Here is a 25,467-nt window from a genome sequence, read left to right as displayed (position 1 = left end):
GCCTGATTGTACCGGTCCTTTCATTGTGATAAATTTTCCTGGTCCCTTACAGCATATTTAGATGATGAAAATAACAATCTTCGTTATCGTGTCCTAAGGATCTCAAAAATATTGGAATCGTAGTTGAAGATTTTGAAAAAACAGCAGGTCATTGTTCCACTTTTCTCTTTAGAGAAAGTATGTACCTGTATTCTCCAAAAACTACTTTTCCAAAAAATCAAAAAGCGCTTTTTGAGATACCTTATGAGGTGCCACAAAAGGCAGCCATTCAAATAATGGCAAAACGGTCACCATGAAAGTTAAGATCCGCTAATGAATGTATAACAGTTTTAATCAGTTTTTGATTAAACTTTAGCCACCAAGACTGGTGAAAATACATACATGTCTCCTCAGCTTCATATTCAAATAGTACTGCCGCCGAAATATGAATGAAATATTGCCTACTTGGTGTAAAACAAAAACAATCAATCAAATAGCACTGTTTTAAAAAAGATTAACTAAATCCAAGAAACTGACCTTTCCGTCACTAAAATTTGCACCATACCTGTAGTAGTTTTTGTCCATGTCGCTGACAAGAAATACCCTTTCCTCTAACTGTGACATTAAATGGAGCAGGAGAAATTCCGAGAACTAGTGTTTGCATTCTCATCCAAAGTAATGGCGGGTTGTCTCCTTTAATTGGTAAGTTAAAACAAGAACTATTTTCCTTGTCTAGTAGCAAATGTAATTTCGACAAGATTATTCCGTATATATCGTTGTAAATGTCGGGGTCTTTCACAGTAATATTGCATAATCCTGTTGTAGTGTTACCGAAGATAGCTGACACTTCATGGTTATCGCCAAGTGTGAATTTTTCTTGAACAATTCTCAAGTCAGCGCTGATGGTGAGATTTACTTTAGAAGAAATAGAAGTTGCAACACGATCAACGTACCTTAAAGTTACGTCCGCTTTATTTTGAATTGACAAAGAATTATTAAAGTAGTTAACGTCAAATTTATAACAGGCAGGATATGGTGTTTCGATAATATAACGAACGTTTTCAATAACCACTGCCGACTGCATATCACCTGTTAGTTTCTTTGTCAGAAGGATGAGGTCCAGTTTATCTGCTCTTCCATCTGGTATTTCTAACTTCAGCACAATACTGGAGTTTCTTGACTTCGGTAATGTTTCACACGGCAGTACATCTGAGATACTCACGTTTGAAGAAACCTTAAAAATTACAAGAGGTAAATATTAAACTTAAGGATGACGTTTACTCAGGTTTCAGAAAACAGAAAATTTTATAAAGAATAATATGTTAAATCAAAAATTGTTCTAAATGGATAAAATTACGAAGTTTAAACTCAATATCAATTTTAAAAATTCATATTTTAGTATTTGAAGAAAATATACAAGAAAAAAAGTCAGTGTATGGTAATGCAGAGGAAATTCGGACTAAATTTTTAATTTTTTCATTTTTGTCAAAATCTTTTATTTCTTGCAATATTAATCACAATGTAAAGGTTACATGTATCTTTAGAAATCATTTTGCAAATTTTATATGTCTTAAAACTCATAAATTATTTCAAATAATTGAATGCTATTAAATAAAGAAATTCAAAAATATGACCAAAAACCATTCTAGGCAACATATCTCAATAATTTGATCATTGACCCCATATAATGTTAATACCATGAGAATTACGGCAACAAAGGTAATATGAGGCTATAAATAATTTAGAATTCTTATCAGTCAGATTTTTTAAATATTCGATTAAAAATGGGGAAAAAATATAAATATGAGAGAGGAAATTCGGACTTTAATAATTATCAAGTTTATGGCCAAAACTCTAATCGTTTCTTTATATGAAGCAACACTGTCCCATTGCTATAATATTTCGTTATTTAAAGAGTTTTGTTGCTTGTAATATTTTGTGAGTGAAGAAAAAATTGTTCATAGAGTGAAAAATTGAGGTATTTCCCGCGAAATACTCAGGGGCCACTAGCATGAAAAGTAGGTCATTGACCTACTTATTTGAAATTGAAATTTAACACAAGAATTATAGGTGTACAATGTGCAATAGGTGGTTTTTAGTTCTTATCAGTGGAATTTTTAGTCATCTGAGTAAAGGTATACCTTAAAGCGAATATTTATATTCATATTTTTTCTCAAGTAATTCCTTTCACTTATTTACAGAAAGAAGGCCATTTTTATGAAATTAAGTCTTGACGAAGACTGTTTTGCGCTCGCGTGCAAAAAAATTAAATTTATTCTAACATGTCTTTATCAAGCAGAGAAAAAATATCTTTATCAGTTAACATCCACTTAAGTTATTTAGCATGTATGTACTCCACAGTATGCACAGAAGAATGTTTTCCAGAAATTCGGAGATTGAATATATGGTAATACTCAGACATGTTAAATAGTGATCTTTTCTGACATTTCATTTATTCCTCCTCTGATTATATAGAAGTCTATGTTAGCGCTTCTCCCGATTTATATTATTTCAGTGGGTTTTGAGCTTTATTATGTCATAGCATTGAAATTCTACGAATTCTACTACCTATAAACCCAATGTTTTCAGACCGAGTAGCGAGAGGGCAACTTAACATTTTTTCAAAGGTTGGCCTTCCTGTTCGTTATCTCTACAATATATTGAATAAAATCTGTTGCATATATTATTTGACAAAATGAAACGTGCCACTGGTGCATTAGTGTGTGGACTTACATTTAGAGATGGGTCTTGTACGAAAAGGTCTACAGATGTATTCCATACTGGGGCATCATTGAGTGTAATAGTTGCTGTCAAGGTATAATAGTTAGTTGCTGTCAAGGTATAATAGTTATATAACCCTCTCTTGGCTGTGTCGGACATCGCTACAAGTACCTCAAACTCAAGAAGGTCATCATCTGTTGTATTCTTATTTTCATAATACCCTTCAAAAACACGAACACACTTACTTATTTATTATATTTACACCGCAAACACACTTACTTAATATTTATTATATTTACACAGCAATTTCTTATTCAATAGTTTTCAGAATGCTATCAATTTTTTTTTTCACATTCGAATGCAGATACAGAGTATGTAATTAACGTTTATGGTCCCAATAGATATTTTTTAGAATTCTTCAGAATATATTCGTGGATAAACAAACATATTGTGCATACACTTTGGCACATCAAACGTTTCAATAGTCAATCTTTTCCTTTTGCATTCCATAATTTTTATTTGTATTCTATAATTTTCCATTTGCATTGTAAAATTCTATCTATTTGTATTGTATAATTTTTCTTTGTATTTTATAATTTTCCCATCTGTATTGTATAATTTTTCTTTGTAATGTATTATTTTTAGTTGTTGTCTATAATTTTCCATTTGTATTCTATAATTGTTTTGCAATTGTCAACACAATATGACTAAATCTTGACCAATGAAATCCTTCGTAACGAAATAAATAAACAATCCCTCTGATACAATACAAATGAAAAATTATCGAATACAAACAAGAAATTATATAATACAAATAAAAATTATACAATGTAAATGGAAAATATAGAATGCAAATGAAAAATTATACAACTCAAATGATTTTTTTGCAATTCAAATGGAAATTATAGCATGCAATGAAAAATTATACAATACAAATGGAACTTTTGCAATGAAAATGGAAAATTATAGAATACAAATAACAAGCATATGAAAAATTTGGCCATGCTGTTTTTACAATACAAATGGAACTTTTACACATGAAAATGGAAAATTTTCAAAGATTTTTCTATATATATTTCAATGTAAAACTTGGATTCCCCATTATGTCCAACCCTACCCCCAGTGGTCAGGATTCGGGAAATTTAGAATCAACATGTACATTATTCCAGGATACTTCCACAGAAGTTTCAGCTTTTCTTGCCCAGTGGTTCTTGAGAAGAAGATCTTTAAAGTTTTTTCCTATATATTTTTATGTAAAACTTGGATTCCCTATTATGGCCATATATTTGAACAATTCAGAATCTACACTACCCCAGGATGCTTCCACATAAGTTTCAGCTTTTCTGGCCCAGTGGTTCTTGAGAAGAAGATTTTTAAAGAATTTTCCTATATATTTCTATGTAAAACTTTCAACGGCCATTGTGGCCCCACCCTACCCCCTTGGGTCATGATTTGAAGAAACTTGAATGTACACTACATGAGGATGATTTCACATGAGTTTCATCTTTCCTGGCCCAGTGGTTCTTGAGAAGAAGATTTTTTTTTAAAAATGCCATTAATTTTTCACTAATTCATAATTATCTCCCCTTGGAAAAGGGCGTGGCCCTTCATTTGAACAAACTTGAATCCCCTTTACCCAAGGATAATTTGTAGCAAATTTGGTTAAAATTGGTCCAGTGGTTCTTGAGAAGAAGATGAAAATGTGAAAAGTTTACGACAACGACGTCAACGACGACGACGACAGACAATGGACAAATTTTGATCAGAAAAGCTCACTTGAGCCTTCGGCTCAGGTGAGCTGAAAATTATACAATACAAATGGAAAAGATAAAGCAGCGTTTGACATGCAATAATAAACTGTGCCATATACATGTATTTGTAAGGAGTTATTTCCTGCGGATCTACCTCTATTGATCCATTGGGATGGAAATGTGTGAATCAGAGGCTGCTGAGAAGTAGACCATCTGGATTTACAGGCCGAATCATTCTTACCATCAGCACCCTAATAATATAAAATAGACTAAATATCTATACAGGACAAGGAAGCGACAAATCGACAAATTTATCAAATGAGAGATTTGTACAGAAAAACATATCCTTTTCCACAACACATATTATATCATCCCTATACTCCAATATCACTTAGAGAACCATCGGCCCTTTGGTGATATTTGGTGTTTCAGACTCATACAGTGTATGGTATGAAAAAAGGATTTATTTATAAAGTTGCCCACGTATACAGTCTGGCATGGTCTTCCCTCTAGATCATATGTCAAAGGCCGTTATTAGGGGTCAATGTATATTAAAACTATGAATGCAGGGACAAGTTCATTTTAAAACATTTTTTCAGAAACAGAATGAATCCAATACAGGACAGAAAGAAGTAAACTTACTGGAGAAAAGTTCTTTCCAACTTTTGTAACCTCTAAAAACAATGCAACATAATCAGACTGAAATTTCTCATCTCCTTCCAACTTGACTTTAATTTGTGGATTGTAATATGGAATCCAAGCTCGGAATACGAATTCTTTAACCACTTTCGGTTCAATGTAAATCCGGAACGGAGTTGCTGGACCAAAAGAAGCAGTTTTATTCATTTCCTGAAAATCAAGATGTGTTTGTAAAACACTGATGCCCCCGTATGGCTACATAACGAAGGTGGTTAAATTTTCTCAAATGCAAATCAAACATCTCTCAAGAAATACAAATGTGATATATAAAACCATAGCACCACCTGTTCAAAAGTTATGGCCAAGGTTAACGATTTTTAAAGGTAGGTAAAACTCTGGAGTCAAGGTCAAAGGTCAAGGTTGCCGTTTTCTGAAGAAAGACCTTGTCACTAGGATTGCCTATGGGAAGTAAACAGTAGCCCTAAACATTCAAAAGTTATTACCAAAGTTAAAGTTTTTTAAAAGTAGGTCAAACTCCAGGGTTGAGGTCAAAGGGTTAAGGTTTTTATAAAATATAAAAGCCATAATCCCACCCAGTCAAAAGGTATGGGAAAGGTTAAAGATTTTGCAAACAAACAAACAAACAGATAAACAGATGAAAGGACTTGTCACAAGGATTACATACATGTATGTGAAGTATGAAAGCCCTAAACCTTACCGTTCAAAAGTTATGGCCAAGGCAACAGACAAACAGCTAGTAAGACAGACAGACGGACAGGGCAAAAACTATATACCCCTGTAAACGAAGTTTCAGGGCATAACAATTGAAGTTTTAATATTTGTTTCTTTTGAGATTAGAATTTTAAATCTCCACCACGATATTTACTCAGTACTTGTTAAATTATCCAAGAAAAACATAACTTTAATCGAATGTCTTTCATACAATGTATAAGATGTGTATTATTTTTAACTAAAAATTTACAAATACATGTAACAATCTGGCCTATCCATAATGTTTGGAGTAGTGAACTTGAAAGTCCGATCTAGTTGGTTCGTTATATTAATTTTAATTGATTTATAGCTTGTAAATTGTTAAACGTCTCATTGAAAAAAAAAGCTACTCATACAGAGACATCACAGTATGCCGGTGACGGGCTTGGAATTAAGACTCAGCACTCAAGGCCATTAGGTACACAGGGCTAGGGTTCTTCATCATATCAACGAGTGTCTTGACACGGACCTTGCTTTTTAAGATTTCAATGAAAGACCCGTGATTTTCACTTTTTTCCGGGTGTTAGTCACTACCTTTATTTACGTTCTAAGTTTAACGCGGTGCGTTAAACAATCCATAGCCTTCAATCTCGAGGCGAACGCCAAACCAATAGGCTACCGTGATCGGTTATAATAAATGAAAATTGAAATTCTGAATTTACGAGTTTGTTTTGAATTGTGAAGTAAATGGGTTTGATTAATAAAATATGCAGGCATTTAACTTTTCAAGAGTTTATATGTGTGACATTTTCCAACTTTAAATAAATATTTTATATCTACCAGAATCGATGTCCTTGCTATGAAAAATGCAGCAGTCTCAAAATTCTGAACAATGGATGCCGGGGATGTAACCTGTACCAAACAGGGTATAGAGATATTCTGTCTGTCTGTGAGGTTAACGGCGTTATGAAGATATATGTCGTAGTTACAAACCAGCTGATAATCACTCTGGATATCAGAAAACGACACATTGGCTGACTTTATGATGAAAGACATCTCATGGGTTCTCAGAAATCCTGTCTGAAATTGAATCATGTTAATTCACCATTTTTAAATCAGGAAGGAGAGAGAAGGAGGGAGAGAAAGGGGGTATTTTTCATGTCGAATATCACTTTCTTCAACATTTAAACACTTACAGTTATAAAAAGAATCATCTTGATTTAAATTTTATCTACTTGACAATAACGGTGATCGATGAAAAAACCAAGCAGACAGAGAATTTCCAGTAAAAGTATGTCTATCTGTAAGCACCAAGACACAAATTATTGAAGTCTTTAAGGTGGGAGCTAGGGTACAGTCACAAATACTGTGCAGGAGAAATATACTCACCGTTTTAATTGATTTACCAATATCTTTAGGTAACTAAAATTTATCTTGTCTTCTTATATTGTCTTCTTATTTATTTATTTATGTAGTGTATGTATTCCTGTATTTTCTCTAGTTAACTCATTACAGGATAGTAATATTGTAACATGATTTATTCTATTGACTCATAAGGATGTATTCGCTTTAACAAAAGAATTGACCTATAGGAGAGAACAATTTCCCGGAAAAAACGACATTTAAAAATCAATCTTGATTTGTTGTTTTCTACCGTATACATGTCTACATTTTTCAAATTTGTATTTGATACTTCAAATTTATTATTTACAACTTTACAATAAACCTCCAAAGTTGATCGAAACACCATTTTGTCCATAAAAGCATTGATTTTTGCATGAATTTTGGCCTTGAAGTCCTTCAGGCCAGGCCTGCCCCTAAATAAAATTGTGATATTTTGATAGGTTAGGATGTAAGGAATAAATTAAGATAAGATTTTTTTTAGGGGCACCCTTGCCCTGGGGTCGAAATTCACAAAAAACCTACCAAAAATAAGGAAACCTGATTTTCATCACCTGCTTGAAATTTATGCCACTCATTCTTATAGTCAGACGAGCTCAGTTGATATAAACGTTGACTTTTTGCACCTTGAATACTTTCTTTTTAAAGTCGGGGGTTCGAATCCACCTGGTACAACACTTTTAAACTTTTAAATTTCGCCTTTTCAAAGACTATTTAGATTTTTTATATAGATTTGTGTATTTTTCCTTCAATTATTTATCCTTTATGCATGCCCATTCTTGATATATAAGAAATACTAAAGAGATGTCAAATCGTAACAATCCAATGTACAGTTCTCAGTCAGGCGGAACGAACCTCAGTATAAGCACACTTTCTTCGAGGACAAGAATAACTCACTCTGTGTTACTCAATACAGGTATTCATGGCAGCATTGAGCTGCAATGAATTTCAATTGTATATATTCCTTATAATTAAATCACATTGATTTTGGCTACATATTTCAGTAAATGCACTCCCTTGGATTTCATTTAGGCCTATATAATTTGCAAACATTAATGGCATGTTTTATTATATCCACGGATAAATGGCCTAGACATGAAGAACAGAATTTCAGAGACAGTAGACACTACCTTTATGAACCATGAGAAGTAAAGACAAATATCAGTTAGTATTTATGGAGATAACAAACTCAGAAAATCAATGAAAGGGTTCCTCCTACCTCTACCAACTGAAATAAAAATTTAGGAAAAACAAATTATTATATCTATTTAGCCTAATGTCATTAATCGGAACGGAAATCGACAAGCCTTTTGTAGAGAAAAAACCAAGCCCGGTCCTATAGGTCAGATCCCTATTTATAATGAAGTGATCCTTTGATGTTCGAATAGAGATAACAGTTTTATGAGAGCATATTACAATTTAATATCATGAACACATTGGATCTCGGAAAAACAAATATAGTTTCGAGTTACTGTTCTCGTTTTTCAGCGTTTATATCCCTGATAATTATTTAATAATTCAGTTGAATTAATTCATTGAATAAGTATCAAAGGCAACCATGGCTAACTTGAAAAATCTAGCCATTGGAAGTAAATTATTGAAAAGGTTATAAATGACAATTTCATCATCTATGTTGTATGTTTCAGTAAGTTATTTAAGGAATACTAGTAAATTATGCATATAAAGAAAATAAACTTACATTTTCATAATTCACTGAAGTCTTTTCAGAAGTCTCCCCCTGTATGGCCCTTCCTAATACACAAGACTGACTTTCTACATCAATGTTATGAATACCCTGACTGACCGTCAGTATGACCTCCTTATAATAGCCTTTAGGGAAGGAGACATACACCTTCAGTTTCATTTTCATTCCTACATGCATTTCAGATTTATTGTCAGGCGTCCTTACAGCAGATATTTGAAAATCGGAAGGTTGCACATCTAAAATGATTCACTTGTTGTATGTATAAGATTGAAATATTAATCGTTTTATTGTTATAGAATGTGAGTTTGTTGCATTTAAAACCGTTAAATTTAAATTAAATTTTTTTTTCATACAAAGCATATATTCATTAAATGACATTTCAGCTATGTTTTACAATAAACTAAATCACTGATTATAAAAGTTTTCGTTCCTATATGATTTAACTTCTTTTAAATCAAAGACTGAAAGATCTATCAAATTTATGCATTCACGTCTTAGAGTTCCGTTTAAATCTAAATCTGCAGTCGTTCCATTTTGCATCGAAGTCGACGTTGTTGTATCATGCGACCCAGTGTGCATTTCATCAGAAACAAACATCGCATCAGATGTTGAATTCGCAGATTGGGTTCCTGTAATGCAGTATATAAAGTTTAAGCATTTTTGAAAGAAGTAATGGACACAATACAACAGGTCAATGATTGCTCGTCATTTTTTTTTTAATTTATTTATAAAGCATAACGTACACGAAAATGTTCCATTGTATGATTTTTTTTTTCATTTATTTCACTAACTAACTAAAAAAACAAACATGTAAAGGAAGCCTTATTTTAAGTAGGTTCAGTCTTTAAATAGGGATTTCAACATGAGAATTTTTCTAATGTTTTCAAGTCTGATTTTGGGCATATAATTTAGTATGAAGTTGAATGTTTCAATACATTTTGGGGTTTCTTACAATCATGTTATTTATAGATGTATAAATGTTCCATGATCTGAATCATCTTTGACATTATTTCATGTCGTACATATGTATGTGCAAAATAAAAAAAGTCTGTTTTATCAAGTTTTCAACACTAATAATAAGAATATTAGAATCTTCTTTGTCTTCATCTTCTCATTTCTTTATTCAGGTTGAATGCATGTATTGACGTTAGGTTACCATTCTTTAAAATAAAGCTTTAAATATCTGTGTTTTGTAAATATTTCTATCAAAAGTATATCTTTAGAAGTAAGACTGTCTTCGCCAGATGTGTCTTGATTGTTAATGCCAAATTACAAAAATTGCATTATTGATAAATAAAAGCTTATCGCTTATATCTGAATAAAATAATTATTAATGGAAAAATCGAATTCATATTTTTAGAAAATGATGAAATTTGATATTCTTATATTGAAAATCCCATAAAAACACATATCAATGATGATACATAATTAATGTTGCAATTTATCACCTGTCACACACGTACATGTATCCAGATTTAAAAACGACACTGTCAAAAATTTTGCATTTAGATTATTTACAATTAAATCAATTTACAAAAAAATTTGTTTTTAGATTATTTACAGTCAAATCAAGTTATACATTAGAGGAAAAACGAGAAATGTCCGTAAAACACTAAAGCTCGCGTATGGCAGCTCATGAAAAGGGTTGAATTTTCTTATATGCACTCTAACTCCAAAGGTCAAGGTCAAAATTTTTGGTACCCAAAGGAAGGCTTTGTCAAATGAAAAACACCTGTGATATATGAAAGCCCGAGTTTTAATTGTTCAAAAGATATGACCAAGGTTTTAAAAAGTGGGTCAAACGCTAAGGTCAAGATCAAAAATATTTATACATACTGAAACGTGTTGTCACAATAAATATATATACTCCATATGTTTTAATGTGAAGATTGAAACCCCAAGCACCAACTGTTCAAATGTTATGACCAAGGTTAAGATGTGATAAATGTTTGTGAAAGTGGGTCAAACTCGAAGGTCAAGAGATTAAATTTGGTGGTATCCAAAGAAAGGTCTTGAATACACCTGTGAAATATAAGTCATAGCTCCATCCACTCAAAAGTAATGGGCAAGCTTAAAAAGTTTTTGCGGACAAACAGATAGACAGACGGACGGACATGGTAAAAACTATATACCCCCGAATCTTTGATTACGATGGCATTAAAAAATCTAAACCCTGCGAGTAAAAGTGAAAATTAAACTAGAGTTTCCGATGCAAATTGATTCAATAAGCTGTATCAGGATAATGTAGAGTATTTTCTAAATAAGCTTGAGAAAAATAAAAGACCGTACTAGCAAGGGAGTTGTTTTAGGACTTCTGAAGCGGTTTAAGTAACAATTAATACCTTTTTAAACTTTAGTTTTATCTTTTTCTATATAGGACAACTATGTGTAATTACATACTGCTTATTGCCACTACCAGTGTTCATTGGTCATGTTGCCCAATCTGTGTATTTTATAAACATATTGATTAAACATTATTGGAGCAATACTATTTCAAGAGGAACAGAGAGATTTTTATATTGGGCAAGAAGAATTCGGAGAATTTGCAATCTGAAAAATACACGTTCTAAAACTCCAAAACTTCCTTGCAATCAAGATAAATAAAGAGCTATTATGACAAGTAAAGCCAGAAGAAAAGAATAATTTTTACATCTTTAAAAATAGATGAAATAAAATATCTTTAAGAAGGGTAATTATACATGTATGCTTTGATCTCTTTTGCATATGCCCTCAAATTCCATATTTAGAAATATAGACGATGTACGGACAATTACCAATAATCTTTCACGTTCCCGCGTTGATTCGATATACCCCTTTGAACTCGAAACAAGAGACAGTCCAACATATCTGTTTTATATCTGGATATTTTTCTATAAAATTGGCAACAACGAGTAGCATTAAGATATGATGACTTAAACTTTACTTTAATCAACTTCTCTTGTTTATGTAGCTTATACATGTATATGCCTTGTCACCTACGAATGGAGTTTATACCTCCCAGTTGATTTTATGCGCAAGAGCAAGAATAAAGAATCTATGGCAAATTATAAATGAAGCAAAGATCTTAACAGTCTTTTTACAGTATCTTTTTTTTTATTTTCTGATTATGACAAAAGGCACACAGCATATGATAACGGTCGACAGGAGATCCTTGCTCACTCCTCCATGACACCTGATCACCTTTTGGGGATGTTTTTGAGGTCCTTTCTCTGCTCCACTTTGTAATTTTTTAATTTCTTTTTTGATACTTTGTCATTTAAATAATAAAAGATATAAGAAATTTTATCAGAACTTGGTATATTTTCGTATTGTTTCTAACAATATTTAATTTGATTTAACATTATACTAGACGCTAATAAAAGTATGTAACCCATTCCTCGTAAATGGCATTCGCTTTTCGTGTTCTGTTTTCAAGAGAAAATATTCCTTTCTTTTCCTGTCCTATTAAAATTTCTTCTGGGTCTACCATTTTTTATCATTGTTAATTGGTGTGTTCAAATATATGTATATTGAATATCCATAGATGCACAGCGACAATTAGCAGCAAACAGTAAGCTGGATTTTGTATTTCTTTCATTGTCTGAGATTGATTTTTTGTTCAATGAGATGTATACTTTTTTAAAATTAGTAACAGTTTTCATAGCATGTATTTTCCTTATTTTTACAGCTTCTCGTCGTTGGTTATATATATATTTAACAATCCTCAAAAATTTTCCAAAACAAATTGAATGAAATGTGAAGAAATATGAGCTATTGAAAGAAGACCGTTTGATAATTTTTATTTAATATAAAAAATTAACTCTTATTTTCCAGTTTCTTTTTAAAGATTGGGCCAAATGATTTGATACTATCAGAATAATTATTAAAGAACCTCTGCAAAATTCCACTTCGTTTTGAGTGAAATTGCATGTCTTAATCTATCAAGAAATGTTTTCGATAAGGAATAAACATTTTTTTAGGTAGAAAAAGCAACAACAACAACAACAACATAAGTCCAAAGAAATGCAAAAAATCTCAATCATTAATTTTTTTTAGATTTACAAATTATGGATAGATCTATAGCAAATATTATTTTTGGGGTTCGAAAAATATTTAAACATCAAATGATAATATTTTGTAGAAAGGAAAATACTTCAATCGATCCAATTACTGATGATGTTACAAGTACTTATTTATACATAGTATCGCTTTGTTACTATTTCTTTCTTTTTATCACCATAACTATCACGATTAATGATATATTATTGCATGTGTATAAAGTGCTGTTTAATCTTATTATTTGTTTATTTTTTTTCTTTCTCGTATGCTTATTCTTATTCTTAATGTAACTCAACAAAGAAAAAAAAACTTACCTTGGTAAAATAAAGGAAGGATGGAATAAAATAATAAAATTGAAGGAAAAGGTCCCATCATCAGACATATAGATATAAAAGATACTTTGTGTACTATATAATTACACGACTCCTAGAGATCTACTACTGCTAATGGTGCCAAACCAGTTAACTTATATTGAGAAATCAAATCAATTTAACCTCCATCATGCAAATATGCATCCGGGCATCTTCTCTTATTTTTAAAAGCAATAACTTGTCTCATCAATTAAACTTGAAATGAAACATTAATGTTAGTAGTTTCTATTTAAGTTACAATTTTGTAAGTTTTATGGTCAATACAATGATCTTGTCAGCAAATGCAATTTCTCATTAAGTCAAATTGCAGAGTGACGTTTTTTTTCATACTCATCGTTAGGCCATTATTTACACACTGAATTGACGGCAGATTTTCCCGTTATTTCCCGATCATAACAAGGAGCACTCGGCGGGTGTGACCGGTCTGCAAGGAATGCTCACGCTTCCCTGATCCCCCTCTAAATATTTTGGGCGTCCGTGATTACTTTGCTCCAAATTTGAATTGTTCAATGGACTTTTGAGATTAAATACTGTTTGTTTTCTCCATATGCATGTCTTTTATCAATTACTACCTTCTAGAGTGAGTTCCAAGACCTGTAGACGCCATATATTTTTTTTAAAGGATCGATGTCCGATTATTCCCTTGACGTGCTGCCGGTAAGTGAGCAACAGGCTTTGCAACAGATCGAGTGTGGACAGCATGATTCAACACGTACAATGGCAGTCATCCGAAGAGCGTATAATCGAATTTCTATAGACTCGTACCATTTTATAAATTAGTTCATGACAAAGATGCCAACACCAAGTGTGACTGACTCAATCCACCATTACGTCGATCACGACATACTCATCAAAAAGCCTACCAAATACCATTTTGCAAGAGTGATTATCAAAATACAAAAAAAATCATATTTTTCTCGAACCATCAAGGATTGGAATAATTTACAACCAGGGATAACCTCGGAGAATACACCTGACACCATTAGGTCTCAGTTGATCGCCAATGTGGGTAATATACTCGACAGAAGCAATGACATGTTATGGAAACAATAGACAAATATAATACTTCTGGGTGCGGTGCACTTTTTGAATCAAGTGAGACTTTTATGACTGCTGCCTGGGAGCCAAAGCACGAGGACGTTACCAGCAGGATTGTGAAGGACCTGAACGCTACCATAGCTTTTATATCAGACTAAGATACATCGTCTCAAATCACAGTTCGGGGTCCGCATATAGGTTTCTCCTACCCGTGGCTACTTGATCACATAAATTGTCGTAATCTGGAATATTTACGTCTCTATGCTGTGATGTCATGTTCAGCCAATGACAATTGTTTCCATTCCGATTGAAATCGACATTGACATCATCAAAACACAAAACTATTTCGTAAACTGCGATTGAGTATTAAATAGTAGCGACAAAGTTTATTTTTCGCCTGTGTCTTGTTCGCAGTGGTCATTATTTTAAATAAGTACGAAATATTCTCTTCTCATTCAACCACGGTCAGAATTTAAGGGGATCGTACATTTTGGCCGTGGTTTCCGATGATTAAGACATCGGAATGCAAAAACAATGAGATAGGCAACCAATACAGGTAATATCAAAGAAGAGGGGTTTAAAAATTCATGTCCAAGGAGTGATTGAGAGCAGATCAGACGGATGGATCTGGGAGGATGGTAACCGTCCTCTGCTCTGACAGAGCCGATGTCCGGCACGTGCACCATGAGGGAATGCGATCATCCTTAAGAAAGGTTTCGAGCAAGGCTTAGTGGAGTGGACGCCCATAAAATTAAATTGAGTGAAAGAGTAAAGTACATACACATCAACATAACCATCATCAGTGTGAAAGGCACCAGCAAATCAGATCAGCGAAGAGATGAAAGATGATTTCTACAAACAGCTAGAGACAGAGAGAATCATTAACACCATGAGAGATCTAAATGCGAAAGTGTGACAAAACAACACTAATTATGAGAGAGTTAAAGGTAAACATGGAATAGGGGCAAAGAATAACAATGGAGAGAGGAATTCTTTTTCTCTGTCATATGGGAAGACCATATGAAGTGCAGATCTTTGAAGCCGCCACCATTTGTATTTTTTCTCTTTTAAGGAGGTTTGATCCTCAGCTTTTGAGCAGATTTTGGTCTGGACCTTTGTTTCTAGAATTCTGCATCATTTTATAAGTTTTAACATTTTATCTGGATTCTACAAGGCAAATTGAACTATGTTCAATGAAAAAAAAAACCGCGATTAAATGCCATTCAAGTTGGATTAAGCCAGGAACTATACTTGGTGGCGGAAGTTTTTTAGAAGAAAACGCAGGTTGCACTCAAAGCTGTTTTTTTTTTTGCGGTGAAATGTGTTATGCTTGTAACTTCCAAATTGAAACTTTTTCTTAGTCAGAATTTTAAAATGTCTTTTTTTAAATAGACTTAGAGTTCGTTTTGTTCCATGCTTTAACTGGATAAAAATATTGGAGCAAAACGTCGACGATGTAATTTTTATTTAAGACACAAATTTCAGTGCAAAAAGGTCATATGAAATGTACTGTATAGCCAAAAGAAGAATATTGACCCCCGTTTGACCTATTTGCTGAAATTCAGCAATAGTTTAAGACTTCAGAAGAATTTTCTTGCTTATTAATTTTTCAATGCCAGAAAAATAACATTTTCTGAGTGCAGAAAGGTCAAATAATTGATAATACGAAGTAATTTGAAACTTTTTCTTGGTCACAATTTTAAATTGTCTTTTTAAAATAGACTTACTGTTTATTTTGACCCATGCTTTATTTGTATAAAAATATTGGAGGCATCAAAGATGTAATTAAGACACAAATTTCAGTGCAAAAAGGTAAATGTACTGTAGCGCCAAAAGAAGCAGATTGACTTCCATTTTTTGATTCGATTTTTTGTTAAGTTATGTAGGTAGAAACTAAGAATATACTTGGCAAAAAATATTTAAGACTTTAAATAAGGGAGTCAATCTCGTTTAAGATGAAACTGAAGACGTGTACGAGCAGGTCAACCACTCGATCTGTTGTGATTTGACATATAGGGACTGAGAGACATAAGGGTGAGCTGTGCTTTTGTTCAAGGCTTGAGAAACAGATTCAAAGATTTACAAGATTTAGAAGATATAGGAGATCAAGAGGGAGAGGGGTATATACAGGATGGATACACATCACCACACTGTACACAGAGAAGAGCAAGGAGAAAGTGGCATACTGCAAAGGAAAGGAGAGGCCAAAGATTAATATTACAGACCAAGATGACGAGATTGCAGAAAAGCAAGGGAGAATTTAGAGAAATGAAGTGATTTGCATGTTGAGATTAGAGGCTATTGAACAACTGCATGGCAGCAGAAACAGAAGCGGCGGCAGCGAAGGGAGAACAGAGAAAGTGCATGCATCTTGAAAGTTTCGGGGGAGCACAGCTGTGGCTGCTAATGACAAGGAAGGAAAGCTACTTACAAATACGGAAAGAGGAAGAAAGTGGCCAGAACATTTCCAGACATTTCAGAGACCACAGAAGACTCGAATGTAGATACTGATCCACCAAGGAAAGAAGAGATAATTACTTCTATCAAAATCATCATATCGAGAACAACAAGTCACAAGGTCAAGAGGATGAAATTAAAGCCATTTCATCTTGCAACAATTTCAAAGAGAACAAGGTAAAAAAAAATGGATATGTTGAACAGTGTTCAACCATCTCATCTCGCAACAATTACAAAGAGAACAAATTAAAAAATAATTGAAGATGTTGAGTGTTCAACCTCAAAAGTCCATTTAAATAATACAAATCAGAAGCAGAGCAAACATGGATCTTTAGATTGTCACTATATGCCTTACATTTTTATTAAGTACGCTAGATCTTAAACATGAGAGGGAGCAAACATGGACTTCTAGATCTTAAACATGAGAGGGAGGATCCGGCGCCATTGAGGAGTGAGTATCCTCTGCCAAATCCAGGAAATAAATTTCGTAGCAATGCTTATTTTCTTAACAAGAATCATACTTGTTTTTAATATTCTTTATTCATACATGTAGCGTATAATGCACAAATTTGACTGTTTAAGAAACGCTTAAAGACAACACAAAGAACATTACATCAAATAATAGAAAACACTATGTAGTAAGAGTCCTATGGTCCTGTCATTATATACTATCATAAAAATTCTCCTGATACAACACAAGTAAAATTGAAACAAAATTATACCTTTTTTATAACTGCATCACTTGCATTCTTGTGAAGTTTGTTTTTACATTATATAGAAAAGAAAATATTTTTAAAGAAAAGAGAAACATATCTTTAAATCTTGGTTATTTTGTCTGCTATTGTATATTTTGATTTAATAAATGAATGTAATATTTTTTTCCTTTGACCGAAGTATCCAAGAAAAAAAATGGATGGAATACCGATTTTTTTTTTGATACTTCGATCAAATGAAAAAATATTACATTCATTACTTATTATCAAATTATGATTTTAAATTAATAAAATGAAACTTTTTTTGATTTTACTATGAAATTTACGCATCAAAAACAGTGCATATGAATATATCACAACAACGTTAACGTTGTTGAAATTCAAAATGACTAAGTTATAGGCCTAACGAAAAAACAAGTTCTCCAATATTGCAGTGTCATTAACAACCTTCTCAAACAAACTTAAAGACAAAACTGTAAACAACTTATAAATTGATATTAGGGTTTTCAATTTTTTTTAAAATAATAAAAGTGGGGACTTTGACAAGTATAGTTCCGGCTGCTTAGTGCAAGCGAACTCTAGATTCCATTGATGCAGTTATAAAAAGAATTTTTTTTATCCCATCAGAATCAAGTACTATAGAAATTAAACGATTTATATATCAACAAAATTAACATTTTCTAAAATTCAACTTGTTATACAGTAAACCACAATTCTAAGCCTAGCTTGAGGTTTGTAAAACTGAGTTAAGAAACTCGTCGTTAGAATAAGTTGGAGAGCTCAGTATACAAAATAAGTGTTTGTGGCATGGATCGATCCACCTGACTCTTTTGGCATGCACTCGAATTATCATGAAAATGATGCAAAAAATCTAAGTCCATGTGCAGATCTTTAGCTTGCTGGTCTAAAAAATTTGGAATGGACTATCAAGGAACTACATTCTACAGTACTAACCATTGAAAAAAATGGTGTCTCGATTTACTGCGTTCTCCAATTCTTTCTCATTGCTTCCTAAACTACATTTACTTAAGTTTTCCTACAACATATTCTCTTAGTAATTCCACAACAAGATATTGCCACCCGCTGTTCAAAACTTTCCTGGGCCTGACACTTAGACCATTGAATATTTCGCCTTTTGCTTTCTATTTGATGGGTAAGATTATTCGGTTCAATACGCTTCACTGAGTAGGATTGATTGAGGGTTTAGCAATATTATCCCTAAAAATTTGCCCACATAAAATACACACAACAAACACAATACACATAACACACATCACACACAATTACCCTATAAGGTGGAACGTGCTGCTTGCTTATAATAACACTTGATATAACTACTTTAACCACCCGAAGTTGCCTATTTACTTTCTCTATCTTCATTTCTGTAAATATTTCGTTTCCATAAATGGGATTTCAAGTAGTTTAAAATTCTTGAAGAACTAGAAAAACTCAGAAAAATAAAAAGACCTTGTGATGATGTCAGAAAGGTGACGACGAATGAAAAAACAGAAATCTGTAAAAGACTATCCAGCACTTGAAGTAACCATACTATTCCAGTCAGACTAAATAATTTGAATGAAATAACGAGCTCCGATTTGTTCTCTTTTGTTTTCCTGACATTTTTAGCAAATTTGATATTAAGAAGAGTAAAAATAAACAGGGCAGTATTTACAAAACAAGTTACACACAAAGGAACAATAAAAGTGACGATGTTTTGAATGAGGTTTTCAACGAAGCACAAGTATTTACCATATCCAATATTTCCTTCGAGAGCAAACGTGGTAATTATATTAGTAGCGATAACTAAAAAGGGGGTAAAGTAACAAATGAAAAGGTAAAAAGTAAAAGTAGCTCTGATATTTTGGCCACGCACTTGTGAATCCCGTCTGTACCAAGAAAAGGTTCTGAACATATGAAGAGAACAGATTAAAAGACAACAACATAGGGTCAGCCAGAAATAGTGTAAAATTACACCTACAATCTGACAATACAATGTGGACCTTCGTATAACGTTTGCTACTGTATACGTTATTTGCATACAAAAAAGAGAAAACGTTGTGCTCATAATATTCAAACCAGGAAGTGTGCGTAATCCGGGAACTAACACGTAAAGCACAAATAAGATCAACAAAGATACGATACTTATCATATTTAAAACAGTTGTTAAGATCTCCAGTATGCCAACATAAAAGTAATCAAAACCTTTCATATGCGACTGACTAGATGGGACGCAAACACGATATTTGTTGTCAAAATCTAACACAAAATCACCAATATTGAAGGTTTCATGCGTCGTTTTCACAATGATTTGACCATTGATGTAGTCAATTTTAACTTTGCTTTTGCTTAATATTCTCTGGCGACAAAACAGTAAATTACTTACATAAACAAATTCGGATGGATATGAAGAATCTAGATATTTGTGTATGCGAGCTAAAAAATATGCATGTACATCGGGTAGTATACTTGCTTGTGCTCTCAGAGCGTTGTTAATATTAGCAAATTTTAAACCTTTTAAATCGATAAAAATATATTCATCTCCTTGACCTGTTAATTTTGCGGAAAATTTGGCGGGTAAAGTTAGAAGATCCCGTTCAACCCTGTCCCTGTCAAACTGCTTGGTGTAAGACAAGCGTAGAAACAAATTAACCTGTAACGTGAAATGAAAGTATCCCTGTCTAAATGCTGTTACAATAGGAGGTATTGGTAAAAAGATAAACTCATTCAAATAAATGGCGGAGACAATGGTAAAATTTTTGTATAAATATTTTCCTAAAGAATTGCCAACTAAATTCATAACCTTTACAGTATTGTTACTTGTCGATATGACTTTCACTTGACATAAAATAAACAATGCATAATTGATTCCTTTTGGATGGTGTATGATTGGTATACACTTTTCTCCTATCAAAATCTTTCCAGGATAGCAGAAGCTGTCCTTTGCCTGTAATGAAATAATCATTTTAAATCAATAACTCAAATTAAATATTTACCAATATATCAAATTAAGCATTCTGTTTCTATGGAGTTTTTCAGCAGTTTTCTGTCTGTTAAATAATACGTATTCGTCCAAAGATGCTACAAAGCATATTTGTAAGATTTGTTTAAATGATGAGTCAATCCATTATACCAAGGTTAGAAAATGTCTAGGTTTAGTCTTGAATTAAGTTTGCAAGCAATAATTTAATACAAATACTAGTAGTAAAAAATGATGTTACATTTCACACAAAATGCTTTTAAAGGTGCTTATACACAGATTTGATGTTAATATTTTCTCAAATTTGCTGTATAATTTCATGACTTATGTTTCTATAGCATGAAACATATGGAGATAACGAACAGTATTCAAGATTAAAAGTCCATAAAACAATACAAAATAGGAGAAAACACGGACCTCCAAAACATCAGAAGTGGGACCAGGTGCCATGGAGGATCGAGCATCCCCTGCCGACCAGGCACACCCTCCGTGTGCTCCTTGTCATGAGCGGGAAATAACGGAAAAACTGTCGTCAATTCAATGTATAAATAATGGACTAACAATTGGTATGAAAACCTTTAGTCAGCATTTGACTTAACGATGGATTGTATTTGCCGACAAGATCACTGTATCAACCATAGAACTTACGAAATGATGACTAAACGAGACTTCTGATATTCTTGTTTCATCAACCTGTTTGTCAATAATTTACCCCGTTTTAGAAATTGTTCATACGTAGAGCATACTCTTGCGTATCGAATCAACTGAGATATATAAACTCCATATGCAGGTGATGAAGGTATATTGCTGAATAAGTAAGGGAAGTTGACAATAGAAAAGTTAAAGTCATCATGTTTATCATAGAGCTTGGTTGTTGGATTACCACAAATGTCTTTTTTAAGTACAATATATATGAAACAGATGTGTCAGACTCATCTGGTATCTTTTATCTAAAGCTCCCTGGGATACATCGTATCTACATAAGAATGGAAATTGCCATTGTTAATTGGCAGTACGTCGTCGATATATCTATATGTCGAGTTGAAGGCCACAGCAAGTATTTTCTACTTGTCACGCATAAGATTTTGCACAAATTCTGCTTCATATGAATACAAAAAATAGGTCTGCTAATAACGGAGCGCAATTGGTACTAATGGGAATTGAAATAGATTGTTGGAAGACCTGGTCTCCAAAAACCAGTAGATATTGTCAATCAGAAACTCAAGCATCTTTTTGATGTCAACTTCAGAGTACTTGTGTGTAAAATCAGAATGTGTTTCAACAAAATAATGTTGCAAATGACCAGTGAACAAATAAGTAAATTTACGAGTTCCATTTTTATTTAAAAAAAAACAGCTTTCAACGATATCAAAAAGCTTGGACTTTAATTTATCGTGGGGAATGGATTGTAAATAAAGTTGAAAAAGGTCAGTTTTTAAGATGTTGATTTTGGTAAAATCTTGTGATTTCAAATTGTCTTAAAGTTCTTTAGAATTTTTGAGTTTTCACATCTGATTCATACCCTTCTTGAATATAGTTGCACAGTACTCTTGACGTTTCTCTTTCACTACTGTTACATTATTTTACTGGAACCCGCAATACATCTTTGTTTGTAAGGATTTTTTACAGAAGTTTTGGAATCCAATATACATATGGTAGTTCAAAATCTACTCTGAGTTTTCTGGAATATAGTTTTAATATTTTTCTTTAATACACAACAAAATTGTTACTATTTTTAAGCATGGAGGATAAAGTTAAAAATTGTGAAAGTGTAAAGATGTGTCAATCAAACGCGTCTAAAAATTTGAAGTTTCAATAACTTCCAGAAAAAATGGTTTTTTTTAAAATTAAATTTTAGCATGAAATGTCATAGCAACATACAAATTATGCAATGATACAGAAAAATTGAGAAAATATTAATATCAAATCTGTGCCTATGCACATTTAAGTGATGTATAAAACATGAAATAAATAAAATTTACCATGACCTGCAGCTTTTAGTTACGCATGTATTTTATATCAAATTTACCTCAACTTTCCTTTTCAGGAGTTTCTCATCTAAAGCTATCTTTGGGATGAATAATTCTCTCATTAAGGGTATTTCAAATCTTTGATTTGATCCGTATATCGGTTTACATTGGGTCTTAGCAGGGGTTGATTTGGTCCTCAGTACTTCATTTCCCTCACAATGGGAACAAAACTGATTCCTGAACGGATGAACAGATGGATGATTGCTAACGTCTGGGAAAGTCAAGCAAGCGTTTTTGAAGATATTTGACTGATTGCACGTTATGATGTCATCACTCTTTTCATTTGAATTACACATTTGACAAAATTCATTTTTGAATCTCCCAATAGGCATAAATGCATGGGGACTGGAATATTCGCACAACCACTTCACTATTTGATTTTTTTCAATTGGAGGACAATTCCACTTTGATATTGAAGTTTCTAAATCACAAGCGACCAATTGGGATGTGTCGTATAATATTTGACACTTTTGATTCTGAGCTTGTTGAATTAGTTGATCAAAATTCTTTAAAAATAAAAAATCAAATTGCGATTCGCAAATTATGTTGAAATCGACAATCCTATATGATTCGTGAAAAAGACTGTGATCTTCAATGGAATAGTTCGTATTACAAAGAAAACAAAATATGTTTCTGAAAGTTATATTATTTGAAAAGATTAGTATGTCATAATTATCAAAATACTCTTCACAGAGTTCTTTGATTTTTTTATATTCAATAGTAGAACTTTGTTTCATGTTATTTTTGTAGCACCTTGAGACAACAAGAATGCCTCCAGGTCTTAGAAGTTTAGAGAAGGGGAATACTCGGTCGATGCATTCCACTGGATGCAACAATGCTGTGTCTATGCAACAGGTGCACTTTCCCAGGAATAGACAAGAATATGAGCAATCACACTCTCTCTTTGTGGTGAGGTTTCGAACACTCTCCGATAACATATCCTGCCTACAAAGACGATGGGGGTCTATTGCTGCAATTGTGTTCAAAAGCTGACCAAAGCTTACACTGTTATTCTCTTCCATGGTTTCAGATGGAAAAAGGATGTCACTCCCGTTTGAATCTCTTATCATTCTAAGAAGGAAATTACTTCTAAAGGTTGCATCAAAAAATTTTAAGGAGAATGTTTCTCTCGTATCAGAAGAGTAATGTTCACGTACACTGGTTGAAAAGTCAAAAAAGTGATAATGTAAGATTTCTTTGCATTCACCACCTTTGCATTGCGGATAGTCAAAAGCATCGATATTCACTATAGGAGTATTACACTGAAAACAGTAGAAATTTTTATACGGATACGTCATGGTTGAAGTAGAGGCATGTTGACATTTTTTGACTGTTTCATTGTTTTGCAAATAACAGGAATCTACTGTTGGTCCAGGTTTTTTTAAATTTGCCAATTTGCACAGGTAGCAGAATATATTCCTTTGAAGTCTAAACTGATTAACGTATGATGATGAACAAGCAGTATCTAAAATTTTATCACTCGGACAAGATTGAATATGATGTCTATTTGGATTTAAAAATATTGGACGGATAATTCCCTGCATACTAGATGGTGGAGAATATAAAACATTTGTTTTGTGAATCTTTGACAAGAATTGCAGTTGTTGGTAAGATTCAATGAAGTTAATGAAATTCAATTTACCTGTTTTTTGATACAACGAAATGTTCCATGTTACCAAATTGAATTTGTATTCTCCGTGACAATATGCACAGAACACATTGCGATAAGAATAATTAGTAACAATAGAGCTTACTGGATTATAAAATTGAAACTCTTCAGAAGCATTTTTACATTTTTGTCTCTCGTCCTCTGTGGAAAATTCTGGACAGGTCGTGATGATCTCGTACTGTGGCAAAAGAGTAAATGTTGACATCCGTTCCATATGAATATAAGGGGTTTCCAACGTGGCTAATGGTCTTTGAAAAAACTTATCAGGACAACAGTTAAAGTCATGAAAGCAAGATTCTTCACAGGAACATGGCTGACAACGAGATAGTATCGGGTGAGGTTTATAATTGGTTATACCTGGCCAATCAAGACACATGTTCTTCTCCCCACAGGCTTCAATGTAGATTGTCATCAGTCGGGTAATATTGAGCTCAGAAGTCAAACAAATGAGAAACATCAGACAGAAAACAGCTAATTGGAACATTTTCCCTCTGTTGTAATTCATGTTGAAATCTGTAATAACGAAAAGCATGTATATTCATTTATTGAAACATTTACAAAAATTAAATTGTAATTTAAAAAAATTATTTTACAGATACTCGTAGACAATATTTTTATGAAGATAGAAAATAAATCTTAAAATTTTCTCTCCCTTTGTTTTGAAGTGGGTCATATTATGCTTTGGAGGTCGATGGTAAGCATTTTTACAATTTTAGCAAGGTACAAAAAGTGTACAGGATAAAGTGTATTTCATCCCTTTTTTATGACAAGCATTCCCAGTTTTCAATTGGCTACTACACACAACCGGTATACGGTGACGTCTCCATATGAGTGAAAAATTCTCGAGGGGGCGTTAAACAATATAAAATCAATCAGTCAATATACTTTGTTTCATCATATTTAACAGTTCTAAAATACAAATATCCGTTTTTTGTCGACCGTCTTATTTAAATCATGTTCATGTTGGTAATAAATGAAAAGTTTGATTCAGCAGCTATCGTATAGCAGCTACTATTCATACGATCAATATATACTGGGGAAAAATGTTTACCCAAATTTTAAGCTTATTAAGATGCTTTATTAAAGTGTGTATCCATTGTTTCCGATTGCCCTATTCCGTTTTGAATCTGCTGTTATTGTTTGCTCCATCTGCTATACACGACAGCCAAAATACTAGTAACTTGACTCTCCAAAATCAAGCACTTGCGGTACACTTATCAAACAACACAGACTTTCTGCATTTTGCAACTATGTCGTAAAGGGTCTG

The 25,467-nt window shown here is 32.8% G+C and overlaps 1 protein-coding gene across 1 annotated transcript; it reads right to left on the bottom strand.

Moving 5' to 3' along the window:
* Window positions 1-526: 526 nt before the first annotated feature.
* Window positions 527-13,344, bottom strand: LOC134243645 (uncharacterized). Its single transcript, XM_062725885.1, has 8 exons — window positions 13,260-13,344; window positions 9,399-9,536; window positions 8,902-9,143; window positions 6,642-6,881; window positions 5,094-5,300; window positions 4,606-4,702; window positions 2,713-2,921; window positions 527-1,213 (listed from the first exon to the last, which is right to left on the bottom strand). Exons 1-8 carry the CDS (start codon window positions 13,318-13,320, stop codon window positions 527-529), a joined length of 1,881 nt encoding a protein of 626 aa, XP_062581869.1. The 5' UTR covers window positions 13,321-13,344.
* Window positions 13,345-25,467: the final 12,123 nt, after the last annotated feature.

This window comes from Saccostrea cucullata, unplaced genomic scaffold (assembly GCF_032062105.1).
Source record: "Saccostrea cucullata isolate Sc308-1 unplaced genomic scaffold, CSIRO_AGI_Scuc_v1 ctg2645, whole genome shotgun sequence".
In the NCBI taxonomy this organism is placed as follows: domain Eukaryota; kingdom Metazoa; phylum Mollusca; class Bivalvia; order Ostreida; family Ostreidae; genus Saccostrea; species Saccostrea cuccullata.
This window is presented reverse-complemented; position numbering and strand designations above follow the sequence as displayed.